The sequence below is a fragment of the Siphateles boraxobius genome, unplaced genomic scaffold (assembly GCF_051911475.1).
Source record: "Siphateles boraxobius isolate OS27281-9 unplaced genomic scaffold, OSU_SipBor_1 9, whole genome shotgun sequence".
Classification (NCBI taxonomy): domain Eukaryota; kingdom Metazoa; phylum Chordata; class Actinopteri; order Cypriniformes; family Leuciscidae; genus Siphateles; species Siphateles boraxobius.
This window is the reverse complement of record NW_027509219.1, coordinates 30232257-30248115: the sequence shown is the minus strand read 5'-3', so window position 1 is coordinate 30248115 and position 15859 is coordinate 30232257. Positions and strand designations below refer to the sequence as shown.

The 15859-nt window shown below is 38.0% G+C and overlaps 1 protein-coding gene across 7 annotated transcripts in view; it reads left to right on the top strand.

Annotated features, from left to right (window-relative positions):
• The window catches only part of tjp2b (tight junction protein 2b (zona occludens 2)), a 106514-nt gene that overhangs the window by 39944 nt on the left and 50711 nt on the right, over positions 1 to 15859 (top strand). Inside the window, exon 1 of one of the 7 annotated variants that reach the window (XM_077223229.1) lies at positions 375 to 555. The exons of 5 other annotated variants lie outside the window; for them this stretch is intronic. In XM_077223229.1, the coding sequence (XP_077079344.1) occupies positions 532 to 555 (24 nt within the window). In that variant the 5' untranslated portion in view covers positions 375 to 531. Of the gene's footprint in view, positions 1 to 374; positions 556 to 15859 lie in introns of those variants that run through there. One more of the 7 variants, XM_077223225.1, reaches the window with a different exon arrangement.

Here is a 15859-nt window from a genome sequence, read left to right as displayed (position 1 = left end):
GTCAATAAGAATCCATTGTCCTTAAAAAAATGACACTACTGTTCCCTACCACACCTCCTTACCCGCTGGCCAGCGGTCTGTTGACATTCGACATGCTATGGTTTTGAGTTTTCTTTTATTTAGTCACTGCTCTCGAATTCCCTGTGTAGCACTGCTCAATCATTCTGAAACATCTTGGTATCCCTCATGGAAAACAGGATGTGCTGATTTCGTAAGCGGCAGGTTTATGTTGTCTGCTGCTAGTAAGAGAGTCTCTTGTGTTCATCAAATTACCTTTCAGCACGTCGTCACAGAGCTCTGAGCTGATTGGCTGAAACCCTGCTGTGTGGGCAGAGCCTTGTGACCTTATATGTTCCTGAGGGCAGATCTGTTTGTTTTTTTTGCTATGCAAAGCATTGTGGGAGGTATACAGGTGAAATCTGCTACCTTCTTATCTTTCATCATTTGTTTGTTTTGTTTAAATGGGATTACTCGGCAAAGCAAAGGAATATGGGTAGTTGATGATCACAGACCTGAGAATCGCAGCGCTGGATGGCTGTTAGGTTTCTGCATCAGGTAACCTCTGCAGGGCCTGTAATGGCTATAGGTGTGCACCTGATACCTAAGGGAAAACCATACACCGGCTGATCGGAGCTCAGGCTTGTCCTTCTGTGTTCGCTTTTTCATAGCTGGACTTTTGACCTGAAAGTAAGCATGTGCTAAGCTACATTAGGTGCAGGCATTCAAACTGAGGGAATGGTGTGTGACTTCAGTTACTGAATCAAGTGAAGCAAAACTAGTTTATACAAATAAGAACTGAAGCAAAAAATTGCATCTAGACTCATCCGCACGTTTATATACAGCCTTTCATTGGGAATTTTTAAGGTTTTACATTAATAACAAAATTTCTATTACATTGTATGCTTGGATTACCATGTAAATCAGGGCTCGAATTTCGGTGCGGGTATTGCGCATCATTTTAATCATTCCCGCAGGTCTTGCGTTTATAATGCGGGAAATTCCCGCAAACATTCTTCAATCTAGCATGTAGGCCTATGAGTAAATTTAACCTGACAGATTATAAGATCAAATCAGTCATTTTAAAACTTTCTGCGAGAGGAAATTTCACAAACACCGTGAGTGATTCTGCCAATGCCGCGTCTTCTCTGTCTCTTAAAATAGGTTACACAAGTCAAGCCAATCGCGCTGCACTGCAGGCGGTGATTCTAGACTCTCGCGTTTCAGGAGTCGGGACATTTGATGGAAATGTCACTTGCACAATCGGGCCATTGCATCGTCACTATTGTTTATAATTTGTGCGTCTTTTTTAGTATAATAAGTCTTACCTATTTAAACATTCAAGCGATTTAACCCGCATAACAAACAGCTCGTGAGTAACAAAACTGAGTAATTTTTCTTGAATTATAGCGCTTTAACGGTCAAAAGCACACAACATTGTCTAAATTCCAGTCTTGGGGAGTATCCTCTCAAACACAATCGGTTATGTCTTAAAAAAATAATACAAAAAGAAAATGCACGTGACACTATAATGAAAACAGTATGGGCCGTTCACGTTACGTCTTTTGCGCGTTCATCCTTTGCTGAAACGTCTTCGTCTTCATGGAGAACGTGGCTCATGATTGCTAAGCAACAGGGAGCCCTTTTTAAAAGAGGAGAAAGTGGCGCGGACTGCGCTTTACACGCAACATGTGAACGTGGATCCGTGCACTAGTTCTTAAAGTGAGAGTAGCCTAAAATGTGTCTATCATTATTGTATATAAAACAACAAAAGATAGCATTAATTGTAAGGAATCAGGATTAACAGCCTATGTATTCAAATTATACAGGACTAAAAGACTATTCCGTGTTATTTTACATTTGATTACTTTTTTCCGTTTCTAGCATTTCTGAATACTAGTGTACAGTTAGACCTATACTTTTCTCGTTATTTCATGTATTGATTTCTGCTACTTTTTTCAATTTAATTGACCCTTCGCTAAGCCCCGCCCTCCCTAGTTACTGTTGCTACGCCTGTCAAGCTTTCGTGTCTGGCACATCTATTACAGTGTGTATGCACCGGTGTCAGACATTCCCAATGAGATAATTAGTAATTTTTGGCGAACATGTGAAATATCTGAGAGAGCAAGACAAAGGGGACTGCAGTATGCATTCGAGTGATATATCCACAAAATAATATGCAACCGATTAGCGAATAATTTCATTCAAATTGAAGCTAAAGCCTATAGTCCCAGCGCAAGCAGCCGCCGCCTCATACGCTGACCATTCAAATGGGAAACACACAGCTATTTTCTTGCACAGCAGGGTAAGTGAAATGTGAAAATAATCTAATAATTATATATCAAACAGTTTATCCATACATTTTGTGGAATAACACTAACACCGGGTGAGCCGCGATCAGATTGGATTAAAGTTACTAAGTCAGGGGTAACGTTAGTAGGCCGTCGATTAACGAAATGCTGAAATATATTTTAAAGTATGTCAGTGAGCCCTCCGTCTTGTCTTTAATCGTCTTATTTTACGTTAAAATATATGCATTATGAACAAAGAACAGTCATTATTTCCAACTTCCAAACAATATGTGTTTTTGTTAATCCTGTGGACATGTAGTTGTGAATGTGGTCTCCCACACTGCTGATCCACGCACATCATTTCTCCTCTTGGCTTTTAGATTTTCGGGAAGGAAAAAAATTCCACTCCCCCGTCCAAACTTTTAGGATACCTGGTATCAGATTAGCACAATCCATACGCACAACGCTTCGGCATGTTTCACTCGCTCGAAAGCTTGCCAGACCTAAGACACGATTGGCCAGTTGCGGTTTTCGGGCGTGGCTTAGCGAAGGGTCAATTCAAAGATTGAAATCAAGCTTCCTTTTGTTGTGTAAACTAAAAAAAATGACCCCATTGTAAAAACACAAATACAATGAGTGAGCAAACATTTGGCTAAACTTATTTTTTAAAAATTGTCTAAAAAAAACTCCCCCCTCAAATTAAAAAATCCCCCCCATAAGAATGACCTAAAGGGGGATTTTCCCAAATGAAATTCAGGGCCTGTAAATACTTAAGTGGCAGTGTGTTTAAATTAAGGGTATGGATACGCTAAATACGGAAAAGCTTTTTCTTTGTGCAGATGGCAACGTTATCAAAATGATGCCCGTTGAAACTGATCCGTGAAAACGACTAATAACGCTGTATTATGCATGCCAGACAAGTAGTTGATGTCACTTTGAAAAGAAAGACTGCGCACATTCTTTTACTACAGAGCACTTGAGACGAACGCACATGCCTATGGACACAAATTACATAATTTCATTTTTAATAGAAGCCTATAGACTAAACATGTAATAGCCTACGCATGTGGATGACGTCACATTTTCACCGATTTGCTTTTTTGTAGTTTACGTCATTATGATAAGGGTGTCGTTTATTTTGCTGTGATAACGCATTGATGTTTCTGCTTAATGTTCATTTTTTGATGATTTGTTTGGGGTTTCTTTGCTTGCTTTACTTTTAGCTGATTGTTTAACAAGATTGCATGGATCTGTTTAGCAAACACAGAGAACCATATCAGTAAATATTTTATTAAGCACATGATCTCTTTCTCACTCAGCACAGCCTTCGTTTATTTGCGTTTTCTGTTTTTTTTTCGTCTTCTTTTTTTTAGAAATTTTTAACAGAAGCTTTAGGCATTAGTGAATGTGTTGGAATGTGCGGAAAACTTTGCAAATACAAAGATAAAGTTCCGGTGCATTGTTCCATTATCATGTTGCCATTAAAAACGAGTAAGTGTTCCAATTCGCTTATACACAGTAATAAAACAGCCCGTGATACAATCTGATGACTGTGCTTGAGGAATTTACTTGTAACCAAACAGGATATACATGAACATCTGAAGAACTACTTTTCTGTAGTCTAGGCCTTTCATTTTTGATAAAGAAGAATTTGACATGCACATGGCTGTGGAATGTAGGGTCGGGTCAAATGGGAAGTGGGTAAAATTAGTCTGCGGTACACATGCCTGGGAGTTTGTCTCTTTCAATAGATGTTTGGGTGTGCGTCAAGCGTGGCCTCCTAATGACCTGCATTGCACATCCTCTTTTGACTAACTCTGTCTTTATCTGCACGTCTATTGTTTTAACATCATTGTTTATAGTTTAAGCATGACCTCTTTCTCTGTGCTGTGAGTTATTTTTGAAAAGGCTCCATGAATTATGCATCAATGTAAAACCCACCATAATAAGGTTACATGAGTGGCGGTTTACATTAATGAACCCTCCAATCTCACGCTGGGAAACATGCCGCTATCCTGGATTAGACGCCGCCTCATTCCAAAATCACTGTGGCAGAATAACTGGTGCCGCGCTCCGCACTTGTCCAGACATTTTCTTTTGAAAATTTTACAGAGTAGCGTCAGATTGCACAGCAGGAATGCTCCATTTAAGGCAGAAGACGACACTGTGACCTTCAGATCTCCTTACAGTGTGTTCTTCAGTATCAGAATGGTTGTGATGTTTGTGGGTTTTGGATATTTGGTATGCAAGGGTGCTGTGTTTTTGTCACCAGCAGTTTTCGCCGTAACCCTGACCTGCTCCACTCCATCAGCTTCATGCCTTCTGTCCATACCTCTTGTTTAAAGATTTCGAATTATGTTTTTTGTTATTTCTTTGACTACACACTCCGCGACCCACCAGTTGAGAAACACTGGTCTAAAAAAATGGGCAGCCATATAAAACAAACTCTGCAGTTGCGAATGCCATTGTTGATTAGTGTAATATTGTCGAATTCTATTCCAAACAGTGATTGACACACACTGTTCTGATGCGCAGAAATCAGAAGCCGTTGACCTCAAAATGAACCTCAGACTGATTATTGGATGTACAAGCACATCTGTACCCTCTAATGCACATGTGTCAAACTCAAAGCCCGCTACTTTATTTTATGAGGCCCGTGAGAGCATATGATTGTCTTAAAATTAGGGATGCACCGAAATGTGACTTTGTGAGCGGCTCCGTCTCCGAAGATGCACAACTTCGAAGCGTGTTCCGCTGTGTGTGCGCGCTGTGCTCTCCACTCTGTGTTCGCAGCGCGTTCTGCTCATGTTCCGCTGCAACCTCCGTGTGTGTGTCTGTGTTGCGCGCACTGCTCAGTCGTTTACGCTCACCGGAATGGCAAAGTCCACTAAATAACGTGCCGACATCAAATTTCTCTGAACTTGTTTCTGTTTGCAATAGCACTAATGTGCTGTAACATGGTGTGTGTAGCCGTGCTGGGCAACGCTGGTAAAATGACTCGTTCACTTGTCCTCTCCCTGCTATCTGCTCACATGCTCTGTTAATAATAGCTTTGTAGGACTACTTTATTTTGACAATTGGTCAAAAAAATAAATCTGTTAAATCTGATTCTGCTGCATAGAACTGAATGAAGAATGATATATTGATATTTAATATTATTTTAATATAGGTACCAGTATCAACCTTTTTCACCGTTTTTAGTATCACTCCGCTTGTCTGTGTTTGCGCGACTTGCATCATTAAGCCAGTAGGTGGCGACAAGTGACTGTCTTTATGAGTGAACAAGTGAACTTTAATTGAACGGATTAGTGCCAAAAACATTTATTAACTCAGGAAAGAAACAAGTTGCTGAAACCAATCTTTAATGCTAATATAAATTGCTCATTTGCCTCTGGACACAAAAAGATTGCACTGGTGTTTGATTGAAATGTAACATCTATGCAAAATAATCCTTAAAAGATTTTTCATTTAAGGCCATTACTGTTAGGAATATGTGATTGTGTATTGTCAACAATAAGCAGAAACATTCTGCATTTCCATTTTGTAGTGTGGATCATTGTAGTGTGGATCATTCATTGCGACATTTAAACTGATTCTCATGTTTAAGAATCCGTTATCTGCTTGACAAATAATTTCTGCTACTGCCCACTGACATGCTTTTAAAGCTATCGCTATCCATTTGTTTGGCCTTCAAACACCTTAAAATGCACATAGGTCAGAGAAATCCAAATTTACCCACCCCTGATGTTTCGGGCTCAGACCCTTATGTTTTTAAAACCTAGAAACGCCTCTGCAAATGCATATACAGTATAACAGAAACATATATAATATTTGTAACTTAAGTAAGTAATAATCAAATAAAGAGACAGTTATTTAACAATATGTTAAGGAGTAGTAACATTTTACAGTCTCACTGTTACAACCCTCAGTGAAAATGAGTTTGAGTTTGACATGAGACGCTTTTAAACTTCTAAATTTCAGTTTTGGCCTTTCACATTTATACACCCAGCATGCAGGACACAGCATGAGGATAGCAACCAGAGATAACAAACACACTCGTGATAGGCGTTCGGCCCAGTTTCCAGTCTTCACTGTAACACTTCTGCTCAAAAGCTTTAGCCTGGATGCAGATGAGCTATATGAGGACATGACTGAAAACCGGCCAGGAAGAGTTCTGACTTACATTTTACTAAAGGTCTTCATGAGAACCCGTCAAAATAAAAGTTGGTTTAACTTGTAGAAACTGACAGAAATATATTTCTATTGTACAGTAGAATGTGGGCCTACTTCTCAAAGCAATAATAGGAGTTGTTAAAAGTTAATTTTAAAAGACTAATAACATTTTTAATGTTTTAGGACTTCATTTGATTACCACTGTTATTGATAATAGATTTGTATTAAATCATAAATCCAGAAATATAAAAACGGATGACGTATTTAATAGGGCCCTAAAAATTATTTTTTTGTGTGATTTCAATTAATTACACATGTTTTTGATTGCTAACATTTGATTTAACCATTAAAAGTTCAAACTAATCCAAAAAGTAAAAAAAAGTAAAAAACCTGAATCCAGAAAAAATGAAACATGGAATTTGTGAACATTTTATTTCATAGGGTCCTATTTTATCCAGTTTACATGCTCTTTTTACCATTTACACTCTCTTTCACCATTTAACATGCTTCCGGCTGCATAGTAGGCAATTATCGGGTATAGTGGAGTTGCTATTCTGAGATGCGAAGTGTGTGTGTGTGTGTGTGTGTGTGTGTGTGTGTGTGTGTGTGTGTGTGCAACGTTTCAGCATCCAATGCCGGAATCCTGTTCATGGTATCGTTTACTTCACATAGCAGGAGTGGACTCGGCTAAGTGAGGTGTCATCCCTTCGGTAATGACACGAAAGCTGGGATGGCATCGGTAGCTGTTGTATTATTAGAGGAAGGAGTGGCGCTAGAAGAATTTGTCTCGTCTCCTGTAGCCGTTTGGACGTGTTTTTATGACTGACACCCCTCAACTTCAGCCCTTCCTGCCGCTTGAAGAAATTCAGTGTGTTATACAGATGAGCCTGGTCCATCCACACATCCAAATAAAGCTTTGGATTTAATGTGCCAGCCGTCTCCTCCCCGTCTGAGATTCACGTCGACCCTCTTTACGATCATCAGTTAGATGTAGTGAACACAGTTGCTGTTAAAGCCTCATAAACGGATGTTAAAAGTTGGGCATGGTGTAGCTCTGCTCACTGGTTTGGTGATGGAGGAGAATGTGTCGGCTGCTCAGTGAAACGCCTGCATTTGTTTCTCTTTGAAGATGAAACGGCGCTTTAAACGAGTGGGAACAGAACAGGGTCATCCGATGTGGACTTGGGTAATGTGCTTGTTTTTCTGTGCTTTGATCTCGATGTATTGTCTAATAGAAGTGTCACTGTGGATCTGGACTTTCTGAAGTATCTCTTAAGAACATGCCAAAGTATTAGGCCTGTTTTTCTATAAACTTTTTAAGCTTTACTCTGATGATGTTAGTAAAAATGCTGACACTTTTCCATACTTTCTGACTTTTGCGCTTGAGCAGAACTGAACTGTTGAATATTTTAGAGTGGTTAGAGACAACTTTTAATAAGACATGAACATGGCGGAGAGGCGCATAGATTTAATGAGTTAGTTTCTTAGAACAGTGCTGATTCACCTTATGTCAACTTATCCAATCCTTAATCGTTTTTGAGTTGCATGTTGAGGTCTGTTCAGTGCTCACTTTGCTGCTCAGGAATTATTATTTGTTTGCTTAATATTTTGTGAAAAACAGTGAGATATTTTTTCAGGATTCTTTAATAGAGTTGAAAGTTCAAAATATCCGCATTTATTTGAATATAGACATCTTTTGTTACATTATAAATGTCTTTATTAAATATATATAAAAAAAATCTTACAGATTCAAAACTTTTGAACGGTAGTGTATGATTTTATACTAGCTGGTCTTTTCCTCTGTTACATTTATCACACTGCATGTGTCATATCTGTTTTAAGCATTAATTGTAAAGTAATTAATTATGGGCTGTTAGGTTCTAAAATAGGAATTGTCTTTTATTTAAGGAAACATGTGCAGGAAGGGGGAAATGTTTTATTACAGGAGGAACCATATGGAAAGTGACAGTGAATTTCAAGGAGACTCTTAATCATTTGCTAATAGTCCGCTCACATCTCTAGCCGGAGCGCTCTGAATTCACTGAGGAACGCAGGTTATTTCTCTCAGCTTGTTAGAAGTCGTGGTACATGCAGAGAGGTGTGTGTGTGTCTGTGTGTGTGTGTGGTGTCGGAAATGTATTTATGTTGAATTGCACTGTAGAAATTGGAAGGGCATTTGTGACCATTTACATCACACAATGATTATCTGCAATTAAAGGTGTTGGTTTTTTACCATAATATCACTGAAATTGCTATCTTAAAGGAATAGTTCACTCATAAATGAAAATGATGACTTCACATCAGTTTGTTTTGCGATTTTGCTTGAGGTATATCGGGGCCTTTGGACTCTATAGGCACCCTCTGCCTGTCAATCCTTTTGCTCCTTTATTTTGGCTGAAATGTCTTTAGCGTGCAGAGGTTTGCAGAGATGGTGTGTGGTTGAAGGATGGGAAGGAAGTTTGCCAAACAGGAGAAATTTCTAACTGCACACTCAGATTTGTGTCTTTGATACTTTTTAAATGTATTCATTGATTTATAGTAACTGGTTTTAAAATAGTGTTTTTCATATTAGCATATTTTTATCATTTTTTTTTGCTTCTTGTTAATACCATAGGCACCTGATTAAATTGATTCGAGACACTTGGGTTTCGACCCTGGCCCTGCATCATCTACATGTGCACCATAGCTCAATGTGTTTCTGCAGATTTCTTGCTAACTGCTAGGCAACTAACATAGTGTACTGTACATGGGTTTTGACCAGGGTGCGAATTACGGACATCAAAACAAGATGTGTGGGGTCTAGGGTTGGGTATCGTTTGAATTTGAACGATTCCGATTTCGATTCCTTGTTTCGATTCCTGTTCCTAACGATTCTCGATTCCGATTCTAAGAGGCAGGGTCAAAAAAGTTTAGGATATTTTAAATGAGCTAGCTAACCAACGATCTTTCTGAAGGAAATAGTCTAACCTTCTCCATCAATTTTAATTCTATGAACTTTTTACTTTTTATGACCTTTACTATGAATTTCTCACAGGGTTGTTTTCAACTACAATATAAATATCAAATCTATGAACTTGCATATAAATATTATAAATTATGAATATATTTTCACTGGGGTACACCTACCTCAAGAGAGCTTTATTTTTGAAAACCTCATGAAAACACATTTACACATGAGTGTATGATGCTGCAGGTACTTAAACATGTTACCGTGCTCCCACTGATGGGCTAACCTAGTGCAGAATAGCAAATAAACAATAAGAAACAACTTGTAAAACCTTCGTCATCTGGAGAGGAGAGAGCAACCAGCGAAATAACGCGCGTAAAAAATTCCTGCGGCGCGAATGGGGACAGGCCCGCTTTTCAGTTTATAATGTCTATGTTTATATAGACGCGAATACTCCTTTTTTACGTGTTCGTCAATTTGGCTCTTGACGCGCAAATGGATTCAAAGTGTTCAAGCGTATAACTAGACGCGGTAGGTGCGAATTTGACACGCTATTCGCGTCCGGTGTGAACGCAGCATCGACTCTCCAGTTGCTTCGCTCGGTTATGCCAACACTTCCAGTGGACGCTTCTTTGTTGGTGTTCAGCGGTTTCTTCTTCCGGTCGGCGGACTGTGAACCAAAACTAGGAATCGAAATTAAACTTTTGAACGATACCGGGAAAATCGCAAAGCTAGTCCCGGTTCCAATCGATACTCGATACCCAAGCCTAGTGGGGTCAAAGAAAGAAGTCAACTCGTAATATGAAGCTTTACTATGAAGTACTATTTAATATGAAGGATTTTTGCTTTCTTTATGAAACTTACCCACATTTAAAGTATTGATTAAAAAAAAGAATGCATGAAGCTAGAATAAAATGTTTTTTTGTTGTTGTTTTTTTTAAAGCAGAGGCTCTGTTCTTTCTTTTGATACATTGCATGTTCAGATATTCATACAACTAAATATTATGGGGGCCATGATACTTTTGTGAAAATGATCAAAAATGCTGGCAACTTTTTTTTCAGATCAGTATGATAACGTTTACCATCTTTAATACTGTTAAACTGATTTTACAAAGTAAACCGTTTACTGAAAATATCCACAAGTTAACAACCCCGAAATAGGAGCATGCAGTTTATCAGTAATTAATTGCATGTGAAAGTTGTTTATTACTAAAATAGTGTATGTATATGTGTGTGTAAGTGTGAGTGTGTCTGTGTGTGTTCTAGTAATATTTCAGGGAAACATTACATATTATTATTTTGTGTCAACTCTTAAATTATTTTTAGACTGAGATGATCCAATCAATAAAATCAAGTTCATCTTTCTTTTTTTCTTGTTGAATATTTCTGTTTCAGAATATGGAAGTAAAACGGGCTGATATCTGTACATAAAATAAGATAAGGCTACATCATTAAGAGGAAGTGTTTTTTTAGTACTTAAAGTCATCATGAAATGGAAGCTGTGTTAGCCTTTTCTTCCCTTTTCTTACATGAAACCACTTCTCCAACAAGAAAGAATGATGTTTGCTATTGCTTTGATCTCACGAGTGACAGGTAAAAAGAGAAGAGAAGAGATGTCACTGCAAGAGGGAGGGGGAAGTTACTTTGATGAAAGATTACGAAGGCACATGAATTTTAAAAAAATGAAGTGTTTGAATAAATCATATATAGTAAATACTTCAATATTCCAAAAAAAATAAGAATTGTGGATTTTGATTTCATGGTGACTTGTACTAACAAACCATTATTTAACATTTTGGTGCGTCTGCTGTAAGCATTTCTTTTCACATAAGTATGAATTCTTCCCAAAGTCAAACTATGATTTCTGTATTGCATATTTCAGTGTCACTCACTAGAGTAGGTTGTCCAAGAAACTAGATTACAAAGACTTTCTTTTTCCATCTATTGTTGGAGCTGTTCTCTGGGACAGTTAGTGCTTTATTTTGGAGGACTGCCTGTCCAGTGGAGCAAACAAAGCATCAGTTTGTGGATGTCTGTGCATGTGCTGCTTTCTCTGGAAGTGGGAGCGCTCGCTCTATTTTTACACCCCAGTGTTCTGAGAAAAGAGTGACTGTGCTCCAATAAGTCTGTTGTGTTGGAGATTCGTTGTTTTGTCATAGGAATGATGTCATGGCCTTGTTGCTGTTTTGTCACATGTTAAATTAGTGTCTGTGTTAGTGTCAGTACTGATAATACAAAATAACCATGTGCATCATGTTTGTCATAGAGCAGCTTGACACATTGTTGCTGTTATTGTAATAATGACCACATTTCTGTGGTGCTAGCAACATTAAGGTTATGGGTTCGATTATTAGAGAATAAAGGAACGCGTAGTGTTTTGTGTTAGTTGCTTTAAAATCAAAGTGTCTGACAGATGCATTGATGTAATATGTAAGGCGTCCGCTAACAACTAATTTGATCATCATTGATTAATCTGTTGATTATTCCTTTAAATGAATCAGATATTTCACATCTGGCCCAGTGTTCTTATAAAAACAATGTGCAAGTTGCATCCATATAAAGGTTACAATATTGTGGTAAAAATTAAAAAATCTGTTACTGTATAAATACATTTTTTTAACATCATTAAATTGAATTATATATGTGATCAGATGGGGTCAGTAACCTTTTTTTTTTAAAGAAATACTTTGATTTCACAAGGATGCATTAAATTGATCAAAAGTGACAGAATATATACATTTATATTGTTACAAAAGATTTCTATTTCAAATAAATACTGTTCTTTTGAACTTTATATTCATCAAAGTATCCTGAAAAACAATTATCACGGTTTCCACAAAAAAATAAGCAGATCAACTGTTTTCAACATTGATAATAATAATAAATGTGTCCTTAGTAGCAAATCAGCATATTAGACTGATTTCTGAAGGATCATGTGACACTGAAGACTGGAGTAATGATGCTGAAAATTCAGCTTTGCATTACAGGAATACATTTCATTTTAAAATATATTCAAATGGAAAACTTTTATTTTAAATTGTAATAATATTTCACAACAATATTAATGTTTAATGTATTTTTAATCAAATAAATGCAGCCTTTGTGAGCAACCATAGAAGACATTCAGAAACATAAAAAAAATCCTACCAACCCCAAATCTTTGAAAGGTAATGTGCATGTATTATAATATGATACATGCACATTACCTTTCAAAGATTTGGGGTTGGTAGGATTTTTTTTATGTTTCTGAATATTATGCATTTATTATGTACATTTATAGAATTTTAAAAGTCACATGTAAATTCATAATCAGTAATCATCTCTGTGCGACTAATCATCTCCTGAATTTTTAAATAGTAGTAGTAGTAGTATTAATAATAATTTGTTACATTTATATAGCACTTTTCTCTGCGCTCAAAGCGCTTTATGCATAGAAGGAGGAATGTCCTCAACCACCACCAATGTGCATCATGATCCACCTGGATGATTCGATGGCAGCCATAGTTGGCCAGAACTCCCACCACAAACCAGCTTACTGGTGGAGAGGAGACCGTGAGAAAGCCAATCAGTAAATATATACTGTATATATGAGGATGATTAGGAGGCCATGATGGACCGATATGAGCAAATTTGGGGTTGCACACCTACTCTTTTTCCAAAGGACATTCTTGGATTTTTAATGACCACAGAGAGTCAGGACGTCGGTTTAACATCTCATCCGAAGGACGATGCTTTTTGACAGTATAGTGTCCCAATCTTGGGGCATTAAGACCCACACAGAGCACAGGGTGAGCGCCCCCTACTGGCCTCAATAACACCTTCATACAGCAATACTGCAAATACAGGTCCTTCTCAAAAAATGTGCATGTTGTGATAAAATTCATTATTTTCCATAATGTAATGATAAAAATTAAACTTTCATATATTTTAGATTCATTGCACACCAACTGAAATATTTCAGGTCTTTTATTGTTTTAATTATGATGATTTTGGCATACAGCTCATGAAAACCCAAAATTCCTATCTCAAAAAATTAGCATATTTCATCCGACCAATAAAATAAGTGTTTTTAATAAATAAATAAAAAGTCAACCTTCAAATAATTATGTTCAGTTATGCACTCAATACTTGGTCGGGAATCCTTTTGCAGAAATGACTGCTTCAATGCGGCGTGGCATGGAGGCAATCAGCCTGTGGCACTGCTGAGGTGTTATGGAGGCCCAGGATGCTTCGATAGCGGCCTTAAGCTCATCCAGAGTGTTGGGTCTTGCGTCTCTCAACTTTCTCTTCACAATATCCCACAGATTCTCTATGGGGTTCAGGTCAGGAGAGTTGGCAGGCCAATTGAGTACAGTAATACCATGGTCAGTAAAGCATTTACCAGTGGTTTTGGCACTGTGAGCAGGTGCCAGGTCGTGCTGAAAAATGAAATCTTCATCTCCATAAAGCTTTTCAGCAGATGGAAGCATGAAGTGCTCCAAAATCTCCTGATAGCTAGCTGCATTGACCCTGCCCTTGATAAAACACAGTGGACCAACACCAGCAGCTGACATGGCACCACAGACCATCACTGACTGTGGGTACTTGACACTGGACTTCAGGCATTTTGGCATTTCCTTCTCCCCAGTCTTCCTCCAGACTCTGGCACCTTGATTTCTGAATGACATGCAAAATTTGCTTTCATCCGAAAAAAGTACTTTGGACCACTGAGCAACAGTCCAGTGCTGCTTCTCTGTAGCCCAGGTCAGGTGCTTCTGCTGCTGTTTCTGGTTCAAAAGTGGCTTGACCTGGGGAATGCGGCACCTGTAGCCCATTTCCTGCACACGCCTGTGCACGGTGGCTCTGGATGTTTCTACTCCAGACTCAGTCCACTGCTTCCGCAGGTCCCCTAAGGTCTGGAATTGGTCCTTCTCCACAATCTTCCTCAGGGTCCGGTCACCTCTTCTCGTTGTGCAGCGTTTTTTGCCACACTTTTTCCTTCCCACAGACTTCCCACTGAGGTGCCTTGATACAGCACTCTGGGAACAGCCTATTTGTTCAGAAATTTCTTTCTGTGTCTAACCCTCTTGCTTGAGGGTGTCAGTGATGGCCTTCTGGACAGCAGTCAGGTCGGCAGTCTTACCCATGATTGCGGTTTTGAGTAATGAAACAGGCTGGGAGTTTTTAAAAGCCTCAGGAATCTTTTGCAGGTGTTTAGAGTTAATTAGTTGATTCAGATGATTAGGTTAATAGCTCGTTTAGAGACCCTTTTCATGATATGCTAATTTTTTGAGATAGGAATTTTGGGTTTTCATGAGCTGTATGCCAAAATCATCAGTATTAAAACAATAAAAGACCTGAAATATTTCAGTTGGTGTGCAATGAATCTAAAATATATGCAAGTTTAATTTTTATCATTACATTATGGAAAATAATGAATTTTATCACAATATGCTAATTCTTTGAGAAGGACCTGTATGTGTGCGCTCTTCTGATTTAACATCTTCATGTCCAGGTCGAGCATGTCCGAGTGTTTGTATTAGCTGCTAGTCGCCTCAGCGGGTCATTATCATCCTTAGTTGTTGTGCTAGTATGAACAGAGACGACTGGAGATTGTTAGTGTCCGTAAAACCCTGTAATCTTCTTTTCACCGCTAACAGAGACCATGTCATGAGTGCCTGGTTCATGACCCATGATCTCTTCTTGTCTTACCTGGAATCAAACCCAGCTGTTGAAGTTAATTTCTGTTGGATTTAAGTGACATCAAGCCTGCATCATCAAGTTAATGCTGGGAAATAGATGAGGTCAGATCAGATGGCGTTTCCACCATTTCCTCATTTAGACACTCTTTTTTTGGTCTCCATAGATGCTTAAATCAGTAATGGAGGAAGAGCTCGATCTCACAGCTGAACGTTCTTCCTGAAATGTATCGTGGCGTAAGGAATAATCAATAGTTTTACATAAATTTGTGGGGGGTTTCGGGTTTGTATCCCATTTTATCCTGATCTATATGCATTAAGTCCTTCATTGTTTTAAGACATAAATAGTAGTGATGCACTGACATTTCGGAAACCCAAAAATGAGTCTTCGGTTATGGTCGAAACGGTGTTTATTTCATGTTTTCACTTTTCATTTGACTTTTAGTCTATGCTGTTCTCAGGAGATGCATAAACCAAACTTCACTAAACATTATTTATATCGTGCCTCCCTAATAATTGCAACAAGCTTTGTGCTTTGTTACTTTTGATATGAAACATAGTCCGGACTTTAAAATCTGAAGACGAGGAGCATTTTGCTAAATATATGCACTACAGAACATAAATATTCATTATATTTTTACTTAACCTGTTGTCTTCATTATGTTAAGTATAATCCGTGAAAACTTTCTATTACAGCCACATTTTAAATGTTTATATTTTAAAAAGGAATTGGAATAGAAGAAACTATTATATTAATAATAATATAGTTGATA